General features: G+C 54.2%; 6 protein-coding genes across 6 annotated transcripts; 4 read left to right on the forward strand and 2 right to left on the reverse strand.

Annotated features, from left to right (window-relative positions):
- Positions 1–177: 177 nt before the first annotated feature.
- MYCGRDRAFT_70401 (uncharacterized protein) lies at positions 178–2,293 on the forward strand (the record flags this gene model as incomplete). The annotated part of the gene is made up of 1 exon (XM_003854016.1): positions 178–2,293. The coding sequence occupies one exon, from the start codon at positions 371–373 to the stop codon at positions 2,291–2,293; it is 1,923 nt and encodes a 640-aa protein (XP_003854064.1).
- A 1,051-nt stretch (positions 2,294–3,344) lies between these two features.
- Positions 3,345–4,943, forward strand: MYCGRDRAFT_11429 (uncharacterized protein; the record flags this gene model as incomplete). Its single annotated transcript, XM_003854017.1, has 1 exon — positions 3,345–4,943. A coding segment is annotated over one exon (1,599 nt), but the record flags the coding sequence as incomplete, so codon positions are not given.
- Positions 4,944–5,900: 957 nt separating this feature from the next.
- On the forward strand, positions 5,901–6,551 carry MYCGRDRAFT_103926 (uncharacterized protein; the record flags this gene model as incomplete). Its single annotated transcript, XM_003854018.1, has 1 exon — positions 5,901–6,551. A coding segment is annotated over one exon (300 nt), but the record flags the coding sequence as incomplete, so codon positions are not given.
- A 1,227-nt stretch (positions 6,552–7,778) lies between these two features.
- On the reverse strand, positions 7,779–9,104 carry MYCGRDRAFT_13610 (uncharacterized protein; the record flags this gene model as incomplete). The annotated part of the gene is made up of 1 exon (XM_003854174.1): positions 7,779–9,104. A coding segment is annotated over one exon (1,326 nt), but the record flags the coding sequence as incomplete, so codon positions are not given.
- A 2,219-nt stretch (positions 9,105–11,323) lies between these two features.
- MYCGRDRAFT_92082 (uncharacterized protein) lies at positions 11,324–13,873 on the reverse strand (the record flags this gene model as incomplete). Its single annotated transcript, XM_003854173.1, has 6 exons — positions 11,324–11,613; positions 11,777–12,166; positions 12,545–12,594; positions 12,786–13,136; positions 13,354–13,440; positions 13,839–13,873. 6 exons carry the CDS (start codon positions 13,871–13,873, stop codon positions 11,324–11,326), a joined length of 1,203 nt encoding a protein of 400 aa, XP_003854221.1.
- A 381-nt stretch (positions 13,874–14,254) lies between these two features.
- Positions 14,255–16,132, forward strand: MYCGRDRAFT_92083 (uncharacterized protein; the record flags this gene model as incomplete). The annotated part of the gene is made up of 6 exons (XM_003854019.1): positions 14,255–14,434; positions 14,740–14,856; positions 15,022–15,160; positions 15,213–15,273; positions 15,329–15,392; positions 15,443–16,132. 6 exons carry the CDS (start codon positions 14,255–14,257, stop codon positions 16,130–16,132), a joined length of 1,251 nt encoding a protein of 416 aa, XP_003854067.1.
- Between the last annotated feature and the right edge of the window lie 150 nt (positions 16,133–16,282).

Genomic DNA, 16,282 nt, shown 5'->3' on the forward strand with positions numbered 1-16,282 from the left:
AGAACATGAAATGCGCGTAGAGCTGACGAAGCGAAAGACTGCTGGTGAATGGAAGTTGTGGTGTCGAAGAGGAAGAAGTGTTGTGCAGCTCTCACAACATTGGGGTTTCAGCTTTTGCTCTCGTGCCGAGCTGCTTTGCGCGCAGCACAGCGCGGAGCTCCAGCTTTGCCGCCAAGTTGCTATGGCGATGATCACGTTTCCGTCAGAAGATGGCGTCTTTTCCGTGGAGCGGACCGAACCTTCATTGCCCTAGTCGATGTGACGAACCGGGGAGCGCTCACAAAACTATTCTCGACAGGTCGAGCTTCAAATGCTCGCGTGGTCGCATTGGATGTCATCTGATTGAAGCTGCCATCAGCGGACAGACGAGATGCTACGCCTTGCATCGCCATCGATCTGCCCATTCTGCGAGATCAGCGCATTATACAAGTCCTGCTACCCATCATGGCGAACCTCCACCCGATCCATGGCCACCGTGCAGAAACGACAGCCATCACGAATGGTGCTTTCCGAAAAAGTCGCCCAAGGACCACCACGAGCACAATCAGAAGGACGCACGACGAGGCGATCGCGGAATAGTCCATGGGGTGCAATGAATCGAACGACAGTACCGAGGGAGGTGGAGTTGGCACAGAAGAAGATGACAGCGGCGGATCACAAACGGCAGGCGAGAGCATTTTTGAAAGCGAGAACAAATAGTGGCAAGCCGGAAAAGACGAGAGAACCGATGAAGGCGCTGAAGATGCAGCGGGCGTTGGCGAATGTGTCATATGAAAAGCGTGGACGGATCAAGCAGGAGTTGGCGGAAAGGGACAGCTTTGATGAATTTGATCTATTACCTTTGGTCAAGGGATCGATATCGTCGCAAGCACTGGGAGGACTGCAGGACGTTTCGCCTACACCCATACAACGGCTTGCGATACCTGCGATTCTGGGGACACAGGACATGACGAAGAAGAAGAAGACCAGAACGATACAAGAGATTCAAGCAGGGATGGAACCAATTCTGCTCGCCGCAGAGACGGGTTCTGGAAAGACGTTAGCTTACGTCCTCCCTGTTGTAGATGCCATCAAACGAGCCGAAGCTGTTGAAAAATCCGAGCTAGCAGTGGAAGACGCCCGCAAAGCAGAAGAAGCCACTCGTCAACCCGCATGGTCGGCGAACTTCGCCCTCGAAACGCCGGACATCAACCATACCAGCTCTGGGCGTCCACGAGCTATCATACTTCTCCCGACCGCCGAACTCGTTTCCCAAGTCGGCGCACTCCTCAAGTCTCTCTCCCACACCATCAAGTTCCGCTCAGCCGCCATCTCATCCTCCGTCTCTCCTACCGTCATCCGCAACCGACTCTTCTCTCCCGCGGGCATCGATGTGGTCATCTCCACTCCTCACCTCTTGCAATCCATCACGGAATCCGACCCAAATCTCCTTTCCCGGGTTACACATCTCGTAATCGACGAAGCCGACTCCCTCCTCGACCGCTCCTTTTCTCCCATCACATCCGGCATCATCGACCGCGCCACGCCCTCTTTACACCAACTCATCCTCTGCTCTGCCACAATTCCCCGCTCTTTAGACTCCTACCTCAACAAACGCTATCCGAACGTCCGCCGTCTAGTGACTCCAAACCTGCACGCCATCCCTCGTCGAGTCCAACTCTCCGTAGTCGACATCGACAAAGTGCCCTACCAAGGAAACCGCGATCTTGCATGCGCGCAAACAATCTGGGACATCGGCAAGGAGACCGCGGAAGAAGGTCCCGAACATGAGAAGAAAGTGGTCGTCTTCGTCAACGAACGGGAGAAGACTGCTGAACTCACAGCATACCTCCGCGCAAAAGGTATTGATGCCACAGCTCTAAGCAGAGACAGCGACGAGCGTAAAATGAGCGAGACACTTGCTGCCTTCACCGGCTCGCCTTCGTTGCCTCGCAACACAGCTGCTACTGGCCCCGCGCCTCCCTCCCGATCGTCTGACAACAAGAACACACTTGTCTACGCTCCCCCATCTGCCTCCGACCCTGGAACGCTGTCTCGTCCGACCCAACTGCTGTCTAATACGAAAGTCCTCGTCATGACCGATTTGGGATCACGAGGAATCGACACCCTTCAGGTCAGGCACGTCGTATTGTATGATGTGCCGCATACGTCGATTGACTTCATTCACCGATTAGGGAGAGTGGGACGTATGGGAAGGAGAGGGAGGGGTGTGGTATTGGTCGGACGGCATGATCGGAAAGATGTGGTCAAGGAAGTGCGAGAGGGCATGTTCAAGGGACAGGCTTTGATTTAGATGAGGTGCACATTGCACGTGGGTCTCGACATTTTCTGATAGGAATAGAACGTATCGATCGTGGAAACACGATCGATCTCTCCTCTCAGAGCACATGGCAGCATCGCAATGCCCAGATCTTCATCTATTTTTGCAAATGAAAGCAACGCCATTCGCTCTGTCTCGTGTCCGCTAAGACTTTCCTCGCATTCTGTTCATGCCTCAGGCCTCACACTCTCTGAAGCTGCCCGCATCTCGACCACCAATGACCAATCCCTAGCAACGCATGCACAAGTCAACACATCCCTGTGAAACTTTGCCCATGACAGCGACCGTCCATTGGAGAGGCTGGTTTCGATAAGCGACGACGTGCAGTCCTCGCTGCTGCATTGCCGAAGACCCAAGCAGCTGGCCTCCAAAAATTCGATCCAAACATCAACTCTCAAGGTCCTGCTGTGCCTCCCGCAGTGTACCCTTTGAGAGTACCGCGTACCACCGCCTTACCCATGTCCGCGCCATGAGCTCAATCTCCCGCCCTCATGGGGATGCCCCGCACGATATTGCTGTTGGTGAAGGGCAGGCCCAGGACAATGATGACGGCCAAATCTCTTCTCGGATATCGACGGATGATGCACCATCTGCCGGCGTGGAGGACCGCACGCATGCCCGTGTCGTCGATCTCATGCCGCCGGGTGTTGCTGATGAAGGAAGCGCTGCGCTTGCCGCTGAGCCCCAGGTGAGAAATCACAAGGCTTTTGCTCAGAATAACGCGGCCGTCGTCCTCCCTCCACTCGACACATCCGTCGTCTTACTGCCTCCTCGGAGTACTCAGCCGATTCCTCCAGGCAGCGCTCGGCTGTCCCTGAAGACCGATCTGGACAGTCCAACCAAGGCGGGAGCTGCTCGTGCTAGCGACACTCCCACGATCAACTACGATGCCAGTCCGCCGGTGGAATCCGCGTCACTCCAGTCAATCACTTCAATAACATCGCCAGTCCACCTGCCGCCGACCACATCCTCCCTCCGATCGAACATGTCAACAACGAGCCTCAATTCCTCGCTATCGTACGGATCGAATCTCCCTTCTCCGTATCTTGCTGCCATGACGGACCTCACTCCACTACCCTCACCCTCAGTCAATATTTCGACCGACTCGTTCTGGCGCAAGCGACGCATTACAGCATCGGGTCGATCGAGGGACAACTCTCTGGGCGAACAGACTCCTCGGCAACCCACATCACAGCCCACGTCTCCGGAGTCGCCGTCGACGAGGAGGAAGAAGGGTTATGGGAGTTTGATGCAAGAAGCTGCAATAGCCAATGCGGCGGGTCTGGCGGGAGCGCAGGATAACAGCAAAGGCAGCACACAAGCGCATGGTCGGACCAGGAGTATATCAGATTTCGTTCCTGATCAATTGCACAACGTCAGACCTCGCCACGTCACATATGGTGCAAGCGGTGGTGCGGTGCAAGATACGGCAGAGTATCACATGCAGAGGGAGGCATACTTGGCGACTCAGCGAGGATTGACAAGCACGGCTCCTCCAGCACTTGCTGGTGCCGAGAGAGAGCATCTTCCCACACCACCACCGAGTTCCTCGAGCGGGACGGGGAGTGACGAAGCGGAGGAGGAGCCTCCTCATCTGGAGGATGGTACTGCTTCTGAGATACTTGAGGTTCATTGTGGCATCCACGATAAGCGGAGGAAATTCCGGCCGCTTCGTCAACTCGGTCAAGGTACCTTTTCAACCGTCATGCTGGCAACCCGTGAACGCATTCCCGCGCATCCCACGCCTGAGATTGAGGACCACCTAGATCCACACCAACTAGTCGCCATCAAAATCGTCGAGCACGGACCTGCTGGAGGTGCCGATGAGGAGCGCATTGAAATCAGCCTCAAGCGCGAAGTCGAAATGCTCAAAAGCATATCTCACCCTTCTCTCGTCCACCTCAAAGCCTGCGAATATCAACCTTCCCGCGCTCTGCTCGTTCTCTCTTACTGTCAAGGCGGCGACCTCTTCGACTTTGCCAGTCAAAAACGAGACCTCCTGACTCCTCATCTCGTGCAGCGCATGTTCGCCGAACTTGTCAGCGCTGTGCGATATCTGCACACTCAAGGCATCGTACATCGAGACATCAAACTCGAGAATGTCCTCGTCAACCTCCCCGAGTCCGCTCTTCAATCTCTCCCCGATCCACGCACGCATCCCACACCAATCGTCATCCTAACCGACCTCGGTTTGTCCAGACGCATTCCCGAACCACCCGAATCACCTCTCCTGACCACCCGCTGCGGGAGCGAAGACTACGCCGCGCCCGAAATCCTGCTCGGCCAACCCTACGACGGCCGCTTAACAGACGGCTGGGCCCTCGGCGTGCTCCTCTACGCACTCATGGAAGGCCGCCTACCCTTCGACGCACCACCCGGCAAAATCGATCGGAGTCGAAACACGCACCGCATCGCTAGGTGCGATTGGATCTGGTGCCGATTTGGAGACGACGATGGCGATTGGGATGCTGGGAGAGGAAAGGAGTGGGAAGGCGCGAGGCCTTGTGTCGAGGGGTTGTTGAAGAAGGTGAGGATGGGGAGGAAGGGGTTGGATGTCATTGAGGGGTTGGAGTGGGTGAAGAGTGGGATTGCGGTGGAGGGTGGGTTGCAGGTGAGGGAGGAGGATTGGATGGAGATTGATTGATTGATTGGAAAGGTGTGGATTGGGACTTTGTGGGCGTTGGTGCTGATTGCTGTGTTGCCGATATTCTGGCTGGGAGTTTTTGAGACATTTTTTTGTTTTCTTTTTTGTTGTGCGAGATACCATTTGGGAGTTCCGAACGGCATGGGATCTGGATCGCCGTGGTTAGCATGGGAAAAGTCGAAATGGCATATGTTTCGATCTCAGCATTCCTCTTGTCTCTGAGTGCAAGGTATGTCGTGGTCATCTACAAGCATTTCACTGACTGGTCGATAGTTCGGCTTTCATCGCGCACGACAAATTCGCGATTCTGGGACCAAGCAATCATCCGCGAAGCTCAGCGAAATTGCCGATGGAGCGCCATACTATCGACGGCTTTCTCTACGACCCAGTCGGTGATCTTGTCGCCTACCAACGTAAGGCGGGTTGCTAGCAGGAATCCAGATCGACCTCATCATTACGAGAACGCGGGACTTTGCGGCGGAGAATCGTTCGAAAATGAGCGATCACTGCAGAACGTCGTCCTAGGATACTCGTCATGCTCTCTGAGGTAGAGCACGATTGTCAAACAACTTCGAGTGGGCGTCTGCTCAGTTGGGAGACGTTAGAACAACGTCCTCTTTGTTCCGCTTCTCCTTTGCGACGGGACAGATTCGTTCTGCCGTCGTTGTTCGATGGCCGGACTACAAACTCTTGATCCGGCGTCAGCATTCTTTGTCCGAAATGTTCGCTGGCAATCCTTTGCCTACCCTTTCAACGTCGCACTGTCAGTATTCTCGATCCAATCATCCTCAAACCACGGACGAGCGAAAATGGCCCAGCCAGCGAAATGGACCACTTTTCTGAAGCGCAATATTCGACAAGCCAGAGCCAATAACAATGGCAACTACGCTGCAGCACTCGCAGAAGTCTCGGCAGGCTGGCGCGTGGCCAAGGCACAACGGACACAGGCTCAAGCGAATGCTCTCCAAGAGTTGGCACGAAGTCAAGCGGAAGCTCTTCAAGAAGCGGCGCGAAACCGACCTGAAGCTATCGAGGCGGCACGACTCCAAGCAGAAGCTGATCAAGAAGCGGCGCGAGTCCAAGAGGAAGCTGATCAAGAAGCGGCGCGAATCCAAGAAGAAGCTGATCAAGAAGCGGCGCGGATCCAAGAAGAAGCTGATCAACGAGCGGCACAGAGGCAAGAAAATAATCGCCGACTAGCGGAACTAACTCAAACACGGAACGCCCAAAACGCGGAACAAGCTCAAGCAATCGCGGAACGAGCGCAAGCAATCGACAATGATCTTATGGGCAGGGAAGGAGATGACGAAGTCATGCCAACCGCGGATGAGCTCAGAGGAGACACTCTCTGGAAGGGAGGGTTGGCCATCGGAGGCCGCGGTGGTGTGAATGACGTGTCAGTCTGGGTGCGACTAGATCCTGCCGGTCTCGTCCGTGACCGCGCCGTTGTGAAACGTACGACCGTGGAGAAGCTCGCCGACTGGAAAGATGGCACCAAATGGTCCGGAGACATCAGGGACGTGCAGAATCGTCAAAATATGGACTATGTGCTTCACAAGAGACTTTGTGATGTACCCAACGGAGGCGCGAACTTTGCCAAGCTCAGAGGCTACAGGAATTTTCCGGAGGACCATCAGTACCGGGTCATTGGAGAGTACTACGATGCGGACAATCTTGAAGTGATGATGAACAAATACCACAGCGAGTTCCGGCATGAAGATACCATCCCACCGATACGCAAGGCTAAGGTCCTGCCCGCGGAAACGCCAATCGTCCCAGAACCTGTTGTGTGGCGCATGCTGGAGCAGCTGCTCAGAGCCGTGTTGGTCATGGAGCAAGGAAGTCTTGATGGTCCAGTTGAGGGATGGCGGCAGGTGGTGCATCGAGATCTCAAGCCGGACAATGTGTTCCTTGCCACGACAACCGACTCGATCTATCCGAATGTCAAGCTCAGTGACTTTGAATTCGCTGTGGAGACTTCGACAACTGACGGTTTCAATCCGCAGGTTTTGCGAAGGGATGATGCGGGGAATGCGTGCTGGCGACCAATGGAACTCAGGACTGATGATCAGCAGAAGGCGATACTGGACAAAGAGAAGGAAGACACGGGTCAAGAGTATCGGAGTTTGATCGATGAGCAGATTCTGGCGGCAGCGAACGTGAGTCTCCGTTGTCTTCGAGTAAGAATCGCAGCTAACCATCCGCAGCTCTGGGGAGTCGGAGCGATCATCTACGAGCTTATGCATAGCGATGTGAGTTTCGAGCGTCCATACTACACCAAGCCCAACGATCCCATGTGGGTGAAATGGAACCCGTCGATCGAGAACAGTTACAGCACAGCTTTGGTGGATATCGTGAAGACTTGTTTGATGCACGAGCCTGCGCAAAGAGGAACTGCTCGTGAGAAGCTGGATATCGTTGACCGGGCGATTGATGATGACGAGAAAGCGGATCGCCTGCGGCTGGCTCGAGATGGCGCTGCTGCTGATGAGGATGGACCTCACGCAGCGTTTAAATATCCCGAACCTGACGAGAGATACGCGATGGGGGCGGAGTACTTCAAGGCGGAGAGAGAGGCAAAGAGCGCTAGAGACCAGGCGGAGAAAAACAGGCAGAGCACTGCAGAACTGGCAGCGTTGACCAAGAAATATATGCCGCCGGCCGCTCAAGAGTAGCCGCAAACCTGGCGCAGCGATTGTATACTTGGATGCGTATGAAGAGTCTGCTGACTCAAGCTGCTGTAACTGACATACTGGACAATTTATCGTTAACTTCCTCGTCTGCAACAACTTCCTTTGAAATGTCAAGATCTGCCAATAGATTCTGACGACTCGTCATGGGCTCAGGTCTCCAGACAATGGCTTCTCCTAGCTTCTCGGTGTGTCTCACAACACAACCATTCATCCTGAATAGAACCTGAGCCAGCTTTTCTCTCGTCTCGTGATCGTAGTCCTCCAAATCTGGTACCGTCCATTGGTCGAATAGTCTTCCGTGCGAACTCAGCGCATGTCCGAATCCACCGTATTCTCGCAAGAAGAGGTAGCAGAGATAGCAGAGGTATTTGCTTGTTCCGATGGTCCTGGGCCAGATGATGAAGTCTGATCCTTCACTTTTTTGTAGGTCGTGCTCCTTGTCCTTTTGCTGTTTGATTGCATACTCAACAACGAGTTGTACCTCAGCGTGAACGTGCATCACTTTCGCCCAGCTTTCATGTGCGATCTCGGTCGGCGTCTCCGCGTACGGCACCACATGCTTGATCTCGATCCGGCGGAATGACTTTGGAAACTTCGTAGCGGTGTCGACCAGATTGCTCGCGATCCTCCAGTAGGCGCCAATCTTCTCCAATTGCCGCAATGTCTTCACCGCAGCCGCGACTTGGGGAGTCGGGGAAGAGATACCGTCGAGCTTGGATGCAAAAGCTCTCACGTCAGGGTTTCGGCACCAGTCGTGGGTAGATCTTACGAGAAGTTTCAACTTCTTTAGTTCGTCTTCGATATTCGTGCTCTCAAAACGCTCGTATTCCTTGCTCAGCACCGTGATGGCATCGACCAAAGTCTTTCGGGTATGCCCCTCACCCTTTGATGGATATGCGTGCTGAACTCGGTGTGACAGGTTCTCGAAGTCCCGAACGAGAGGCTTCTTGTGTGTCTTCCTCAAGTAGGCAGGTTTCTGCCATTTCGCCGAACGCATGCGGCCGAGCAATTTCTGTGAATGCTGCTCAGTGATCAGGGCGAACATCCGCTCCTTACACGTCTCGGCCTGCTGCAGCAAAGTCGCAGCTTTCTCTAGTAGCCGGGCCGTCTTGTCCAGCATGTCTCGAATCTTTGCATCCATGACGTCCATACCTGCAACTCGCACGAGTAGCTTACTTCCAATGTGCTGTTCCAAGCAGACGGCGGCAACGCTTTGAGCTCCTTCTGTCACGGCCGCGATGTAAGCGAGATCATCGGCCACTTGCCTTTCGACACTCAGAGGTAAAACATCTGTCTCTGTGAAGCTGTCGTGGATGACAGGAGCGATAAGGACATCCATTGGCACGGCATTGGTGCGCCTCTCGAGCTTGACGAGATTTTCGCGGAAGTCGTTCTGAGGGATGTCGGACCAGATACTGACATCATTTGTTGCGGTCCGCACAGGCCGGCGGTGGAGCTGGAGGTCTGCGACATTCTGCATGTCGACCTGGTGGAGTGCATGGCTGAGGTGGTCTGCGTTCTTTCCTTCGCTGTGAGTTGAAGTTCCCAATGCGGCTTAGTCGGCGCGGGCCGCGCGTGACGGCTTGAGTGAATGTACCGACCACATCTCCGCGGAGCTTGATCGTGAGTGCGAAATTGTGTGCGGTGGAGTGGATCGATCGATATTCCGGTAGGGAACTCAGAGTAGAAACAGAGTATATGTTTAGAATTGACGGACCGAGTGTGACTGTTCGGCTGCGTTGGCCTAAGCTTGTTCCCTGGAGAGGCCATCGACAGCGGGACCTCACACTCCGCGGAACAAACGCTGGAGTAAACTCTGATGGGAGACAGAGGCTCAACGCCGTGCGTTATCGTCATCCCATGAAGCAACTGTTGTACGTCTCTGAGTGCAATAGTATGCCCCCATCGAGTGACCACAGCGTGGAAGCAAATATCGAAGTTGTGTTGACGAACTAAGACGACAGCAACCCCACGAGTGCCCAGCATGAATACAGCGGTTCTGTTCTATAATTAGACTCACGATGTGGGTCTGGGTCTGCTGTCCCCCAGTCGGAGAATTCAGAAGCTGAATTTAGTCTCCCCTGGCCTATGGACGATGTTTTGAGCGATATATTACGTCAGAACATGCTCTCTTCATCACAAATCAACCAATCGGGCGCTTTGGCGGAGTGGTTAACGCGCTGCCCTGCTATGTTGCAAGACAGAGTTGATAGGCAGTTCCTTCGGGAGCGTGGTGAGTCGAAACAACTCAATCCAATCATCAATCCCCTATTAACAGTGACAATAGTGTTCGAATCACACAGGCGGTCCGTACCATCTACCTCTGACAGGTTCATCCTCCATCTAACATTCACCAGTCGCGAGAATTCAATACCTCAATTTTTTTACCATTTTGACGGACACCCGCAAGGAGTCGCGCAACGACGCTGTGCTTCACTTATGTCCTAGACGTCAAGACAGATCTTCTTTTTGCGCTTCTTCTGAGCTATCAAACGTACTGATCGACCAAGGAACGAAGTCGCTATGTCCATACCAACATGTCGGTCTAGATATTGCTCTATCGTCCATTGTATTCGAGCCTGCGGACGCAGCGAGATTCCGAGACCACGAGGTTGTTGCCGTAGTTCAGGAGATCATAAACGAAGAAGCATAACAATTAAATCAATGATCGTGGGAATGTCTGGAGGCATTGGATTTTTGGAGTGTCGAAGTGCTATTGTCGAACACACAGTTTCTCAAGCTATCAACTTCAAACATGGACAACGCAACGTACGACCACATACGGTGACGTGCACACTGTGAAATCAATGAAGCGGCGCTCGAATGCACCGAGTCTTCGCATGCATTGCTTCAATATAAAGGCCCAAGTACAAATCCACTTCTGCTGTGCCAACGCCATCCGTCAGCTCTTCCTGCTAGCCTGGATCAAGACCCACGCCGTTCCGTTTCATCATATGCTCCTGTCTTGCCGAAGTTGTCTGGATTCGAAGGTATTGCTATATCGGAGTCAATGATCGGCTGGTCGTTCGATCGTAGTTCGCATTAGAAGTTTCGCAACGACGGGCTACGTGCTCCTTGCTGGTCGGTGGACACAGATCGCACGTCTACTTATTGACGATGTACTTGCCAGACGAGCGCTCGGAGCATGGCACAGTATCAATTTTGTCGGTGTCCGGATCGTTGCACTTGCCGCAACGCACGACCAATGTCGCCTCATCTGTCTCGGCACCTCTAGTGAGGTCAAGCTCGTTGTACACGGAGATCTTGCCATGACTTTCGATGTAGACCTAGAAGCCGATATCAGCCTGCCGATCGTGGATGGCCATGATGCTGTCATTAAGACGGTGGACTCTTGTCTTGCAACATAGCAGGACAGCGCGTGAGCTCTCCCAAACACATCCGTATCGAAGAAACGATCTCCATTCTTGAAATTGATATAAGAGTATTGCCTGGTGAACGACGGCCAGAGTCACCAACATCGCCGTCGAGATCGCCATGGTATGTCCATAGCAGGGAATAATGAATGAGCGAGGAGACCAGATGCCTCTTCTCCCAGCACTGCGAGATGGATCCTTGCAGGATACGCTCCAGGAGGTCTCACGGATCTGGTGCATCGGTGAACGAGTCTCATGCCACAGTGTCACCTACAGTAGGCTGAGAGTCGCCCTAAAAGTCTTCTGAATTTTCGATGGAGATGATCAGAGCGTCTTCGTCTTCGATACCATGGCTGGTTGATATTGAAGGCGAGACATCCGGTTCGCCTGCTTCGTTCTCACGATCTTCTTCTGATCCGTCATCATCAGCTACGGTGGCAGTGTCATGGGTGTCGTTTGTCGAGAGCAGGTCGTGGGAGAGATGCTTCGGCTTGTGTGCGGGACGGACGACACGCTTCTCGTGAACAGTTTCGACCTCGTCATCTTCAGTCTCATCGTCATGGCACGAACCGCCAATATCCGCTTTGTTGGCACTATCGTGATGTATGTTTCGGAGAGCGATCAGTTGCAGCTGGATCCTCAACCTCTGTCTCGCTGACTTCGTATAAATCCACGGAAACTGATCGATTGGCAGGACGGGCGGCTCGTCGGATGAACTTGATCGGCTCATCGTCTTCAGTCTCACTGTGCTGGATCGATGGGTCAATGTCCTCGTTGTTGGCACTGTCTTGCTGTGCTGTGGAAGAGAGCGAGGGCTTGCTGTATGCAGATCGCGTGGTGCGTTGTCTCTTGGTGGGAGGGTCGTCATCCTCGTCATCACTCACGCCGATGGGAAGACCTTCGGAGCCGGCTGCATCGGTCGAACGAGTAGCTCGTGTCCCACGGATCGGTTGAAGCTTGCTGCTGGAAGTGGAGAGCACCTGATGGCCCTTACCGCTGTCCCTCACCTGGTTGACTCTCGAGATCGGAGCATGTCCTGGCTGCATGGATCCCGTCATGTTGCCCCAGATGGTGACGAGGTGGAGGAGATAGTGTGAGATGTCAGACCGGTTCACCGACATGTGTTGGAAGATGACTAATCGTTATAGAAGATGTCCTGGAATTCGAGTCCATCTAGTGAGGTGAGGTAGGCACGCATGGACGCGCTTCCGACCACGGCCTTCGCCGTGAAACATGCCCTGAATCTACTCGGTCAAATCAGCATCACAACGACCTCGATCTCGTGAATCGCTGGCAGCCACTCTCTCAAAGACCCTCCTATCTGTGCCACCGCTGGACACCTCGTTACGATGGAGATGATGCATGTTCTGGGGTCGAAAATTGGAGGTTTGCCGGATCAGCCCTCTGAAGACATTCGCAGAAGCATCTTGCGACTAGGAGATCCGACACTGATCAAGAAAGTCAGCATCAGTAGGCCTCGATCCCTATGAACCGGTTGACCGCTTGTACATACCCGCGTTGCCTCCCATCTGCGCCAGCACTGAATGCCGCAGACATATGGCACTGTATCGGAGATGCTGCAAAGTCTGTTGCCAAACTTCTTAGGCCTGCCGGTCTGCCTTACTACGCAAAGCAGTGAGTGTTGATGTTTTGGAGAAAGATGACAGCGGATAGTGGAAGACTGTTGTACACCTCCGTACCACCGAATGCCGCGACAAACGAAAGTGAGCACATGACTTTGGCTGCGTCGTTACTGGGAAACAGTGAGCTCAGTGGCTGGAGGAGGAGATTCCAGCAGACTGACCAGCGCAAGGCCGCCTGAGGTAGCCTTCGACAGCAGGGTCGTCTCCTTGTAACAGACCAGGCCTTCCAACAAGTGGCTCGTCTTCGCTGACGGCGTGTCGTAGCTGTAATCTCGAAAGATGCCAATATCTGTGTATCCAGAGGATTTGGCAGGCTTCTCGCGTTCGATGAATCGGCGAGACGGATCTGATATGTAAGGATTTCGATCCCTGTGGCTCATCCGGGATGCAATAACGTGTGCTCGTTGGACGACCAAAACGGGCCGATGTCTGCAGAGCTGGGAGCTTGTCACGTCGGATAATCTGGAGGCAGAAGGTGCAGATTCCTGTGACCTTGCTGCCCGGCTCTGATGTATTGAGTACGCCAATCTTTGAGAAACAATACCCGCTTGGACAAGCAGCTCGTCTACCGTCTTCCTTCTTTACAATGTTTGACGAGCTGCTCGTCTACAAGAAGCGATGGTCTTGCCAACGGGCTACTCGTATACGGCACGGGTCCTCGACGAACTCCTGCGCGTACGCTTGCGCTCTCTGGCGCAGCACGAAGACCTCATCGCCTTCAACTTCATCGTCCTGGCACAGACCGTCGATATCCGGGCTGTTGGCACTATTGATGCGTATGCTTGCCGAGAGCAGGGGCTGGTGAAACTGGCGAAAGGCTCCGTGTGCGGATACACAACATCGTCATCTTCGGTCCGATCATTGAAGATGCTGCAAATTGTCCGACTCCTCCCCGGCTCCCTCTGCGCCGCCCTCCGCCGACCATGCCCTTTTCTTCCAGCATGTCACTCCAGAAGTGCCTCGCCGCGCGGAGAGCGTGTGAGACTTCGCTTCCTCGGTCGAATTTGTGGCTAGCGAAGGAAACCGGGTCGAAGCTTGAGATCCTTGACGAGCTTACGAGTCGAGAGAAGCCCAAATGCCAATGTTCACGCCCTGGGTCGTACTCTCGGCCAAGGATCGACCTTTCTGCTCGCTCGGGTCCTACAGGCGTAGATTCCGACGGACCGGTCTAGGCTGAGACCTTCGAGCATCACGGACATGCTGGAAATCGTTACAGTACTCAATTTCCAGAGGCATTCTCCAACCGCATTCGTGCGTTCCGGATATTGGACACCGAAAAGATCGATACTGTGCCAAAAGAGACGTGCAGAATGATAATTGTATTGGGAACTATGAACCTACCGAATACCCACCACCGTTGGCGAGCAGATTGAGCTCCTTCGCGTACGCTCACACTCCCTGACACAGCTCGAAGCATGCATTCGGATTGGCAAGCTATAAATCTGAAGACAGGTCAGCATGTGCGTCTATCATCGAGGAGGAGATGAATGGATGATGAATGTTGAAGGTAGTCAGATAATCGCGTTCGCAGCAATTGCCGTAGCATCTGAGTGAGCTGGGTATAACGAAGTATTGTCATCATGAAAGGGAGGGAGGATGTCGAGGGTGATGCTTACCATGAAACCTCTGCAGTTGTGTTATTTGACCACAACTTTCAATCTCTGATTGTCAAAGCATTGCAGGATCAAGTTGTCCGAGACCTGCTATCGCTGCCTTGTCGATCGCACGATCGCACGATCTCCTGTCCATCTTCACATCCTGTGCGATGCCGCGGAATGAATTTCCACGAGAGCATCCATGTTGATGGAGAAAGTAGGAGAAGAAATGAATTGTCCTTGGACTTTCCGAAAGTTTCGGCGTTCGCGGCAGTCCCGCCTGCCTGCCAAGCGACGTCAAAGCTCCATCCATACAACCTCCCATCTCGCGACCGGCTGCCGACTTTCACTTCCGGACAACAACGACCGACAGCATGGACCGCAGCCTTGACGAGATCATCAGCGAACGCCCCGAGCGCCCGGTACGACAAATCGAATACACCACGAGGGATAGACTCTCACTAACACAGACTCAGCGCGGCGGAGGCAGAGGCAGAGGAGGCCGTGGAGGCGGCGGAGGTGACAGACGACCACCACCACCGAGAGCGCCTCGTCGAGAGGAGTATCCCAGAGATGGCGTACGAAAGGTATGAAGCGGATGATTTCATGAACCAGGATCCGTTGTGCTGATGCGAATATCCCTACGCAGGTGCCTTTTTTCCCCAGTAATCCGGTCGCCGAACACCCTTTCCGAGGACTCGATTGTCGAACCATGGATAGCGACTCGCGACAACGCCAGACCGAGCTAACAGGGCGTTCCTGCCGTACAGTACCGACGCGATGAACCCGCCAACCTCGACTCGTACGGATGTCTTGATGAAAGAGAGATGGACCATGGGCTGACGAGGCGTAGCGACTGGGTACACGATCGATTCGAGGGAGAACGATACGGTGGGTGGAGATGAGCAAAAGAGGCATTGGGCACAAACTGATACTACTGCAGACCGCTCGCAGAGACATGCGCCAGTTGAAGACGATCGTTATGCTCCGCGTGGTGCCGCAACGTACGAAGCAATGTCCATAAAGTCCATTGCGACGCCAACTAACTCTTAGCCACAGCACTGGTGGAAGCAAGATCCGTGTCGACAACATCCACTACGAGCTCACAGAGAACGACCTTCGCGTACGCCCTCAATCGGAAACCCTCCTTCCACACGATCTAACACCACCTAGGAACTATTCGAACGCATAGGCCCAGTCGCTTCCGTCCGCCTCCTCTACGACCGCGCCGACCGCTCCCAAGGAACCGCATTCGTAATCTACGAAGACCCACGCGACGCATCCGATGCAGTCCAGCAATTCGACGGCCAAAATGCCAACGGTCAAGCAATTCGCATGACCCTCCTGCCCGCCGGCCCAGCACCTTCCGCACCACGCGGCTCGCTCTTCGACCGCATCGAAAAGCCACCACGCAGCCTCTTCGACCGGATCGACAATGGTCCCGACCCTCGAGACGATAGCCGCAGACGAAGACAGCGAAGCGATAGCCCTCGCAGAGGAGGTGGAGGCCGAGCGGCATCAGACGTCGACCGCTACGTACCCGGAGGAGCCCGCGGCGGCGAGCGATCCCCAATCCGACGCAGAGGCACACCGCGTGAAGGCGGCCGACGACCAGGCGCGAGGAGAGAGGAGAGTGGCACAGGTGGACGTGGAGGCAGAGGAGGACGCCGCCCACGTACCGATGAACAGGGACATGAATTGGTGGGTGGACGACCTCGCAAGACGGCGGAAGAGCTGGACGCTGAGATGGCGGACTATTGGGGCTCGAAGGGAGGAGATGATGCACCGGCTGGGAATGGCGAGGCGACTGCTGCGAGCAACGGAGCGAATGGCGGTGCCGGGGATATCGATATGGATATTTGAAGGGTTTGAGATGCCCAATTGAGCGAGCACGAACAACCAGGAGGAACGATACATACGTAAGATGAGGGAAGTGTATGATCATCGAGACAATTTGCATTGGGCTGGAAGAATGGAAAGCTCTTTCTGTGTGAGGCATGGCCGAAAGCTTCG

The sequence above is a fragment of the Zymoseptoria tritici genome, chromosome 3, assembly GCF_000219625.1.
Source record: "Zymoseptoria tritici IPO323 chromosome 3, whole genome shotgun sequence".
NCBI lineage: Eukaryota > Fungi > Ascomycota > Dothideomycetes > Mycosphaerellales > Mycosphaerellaceae > Zymoseptoria > Zymoseptoria tritici.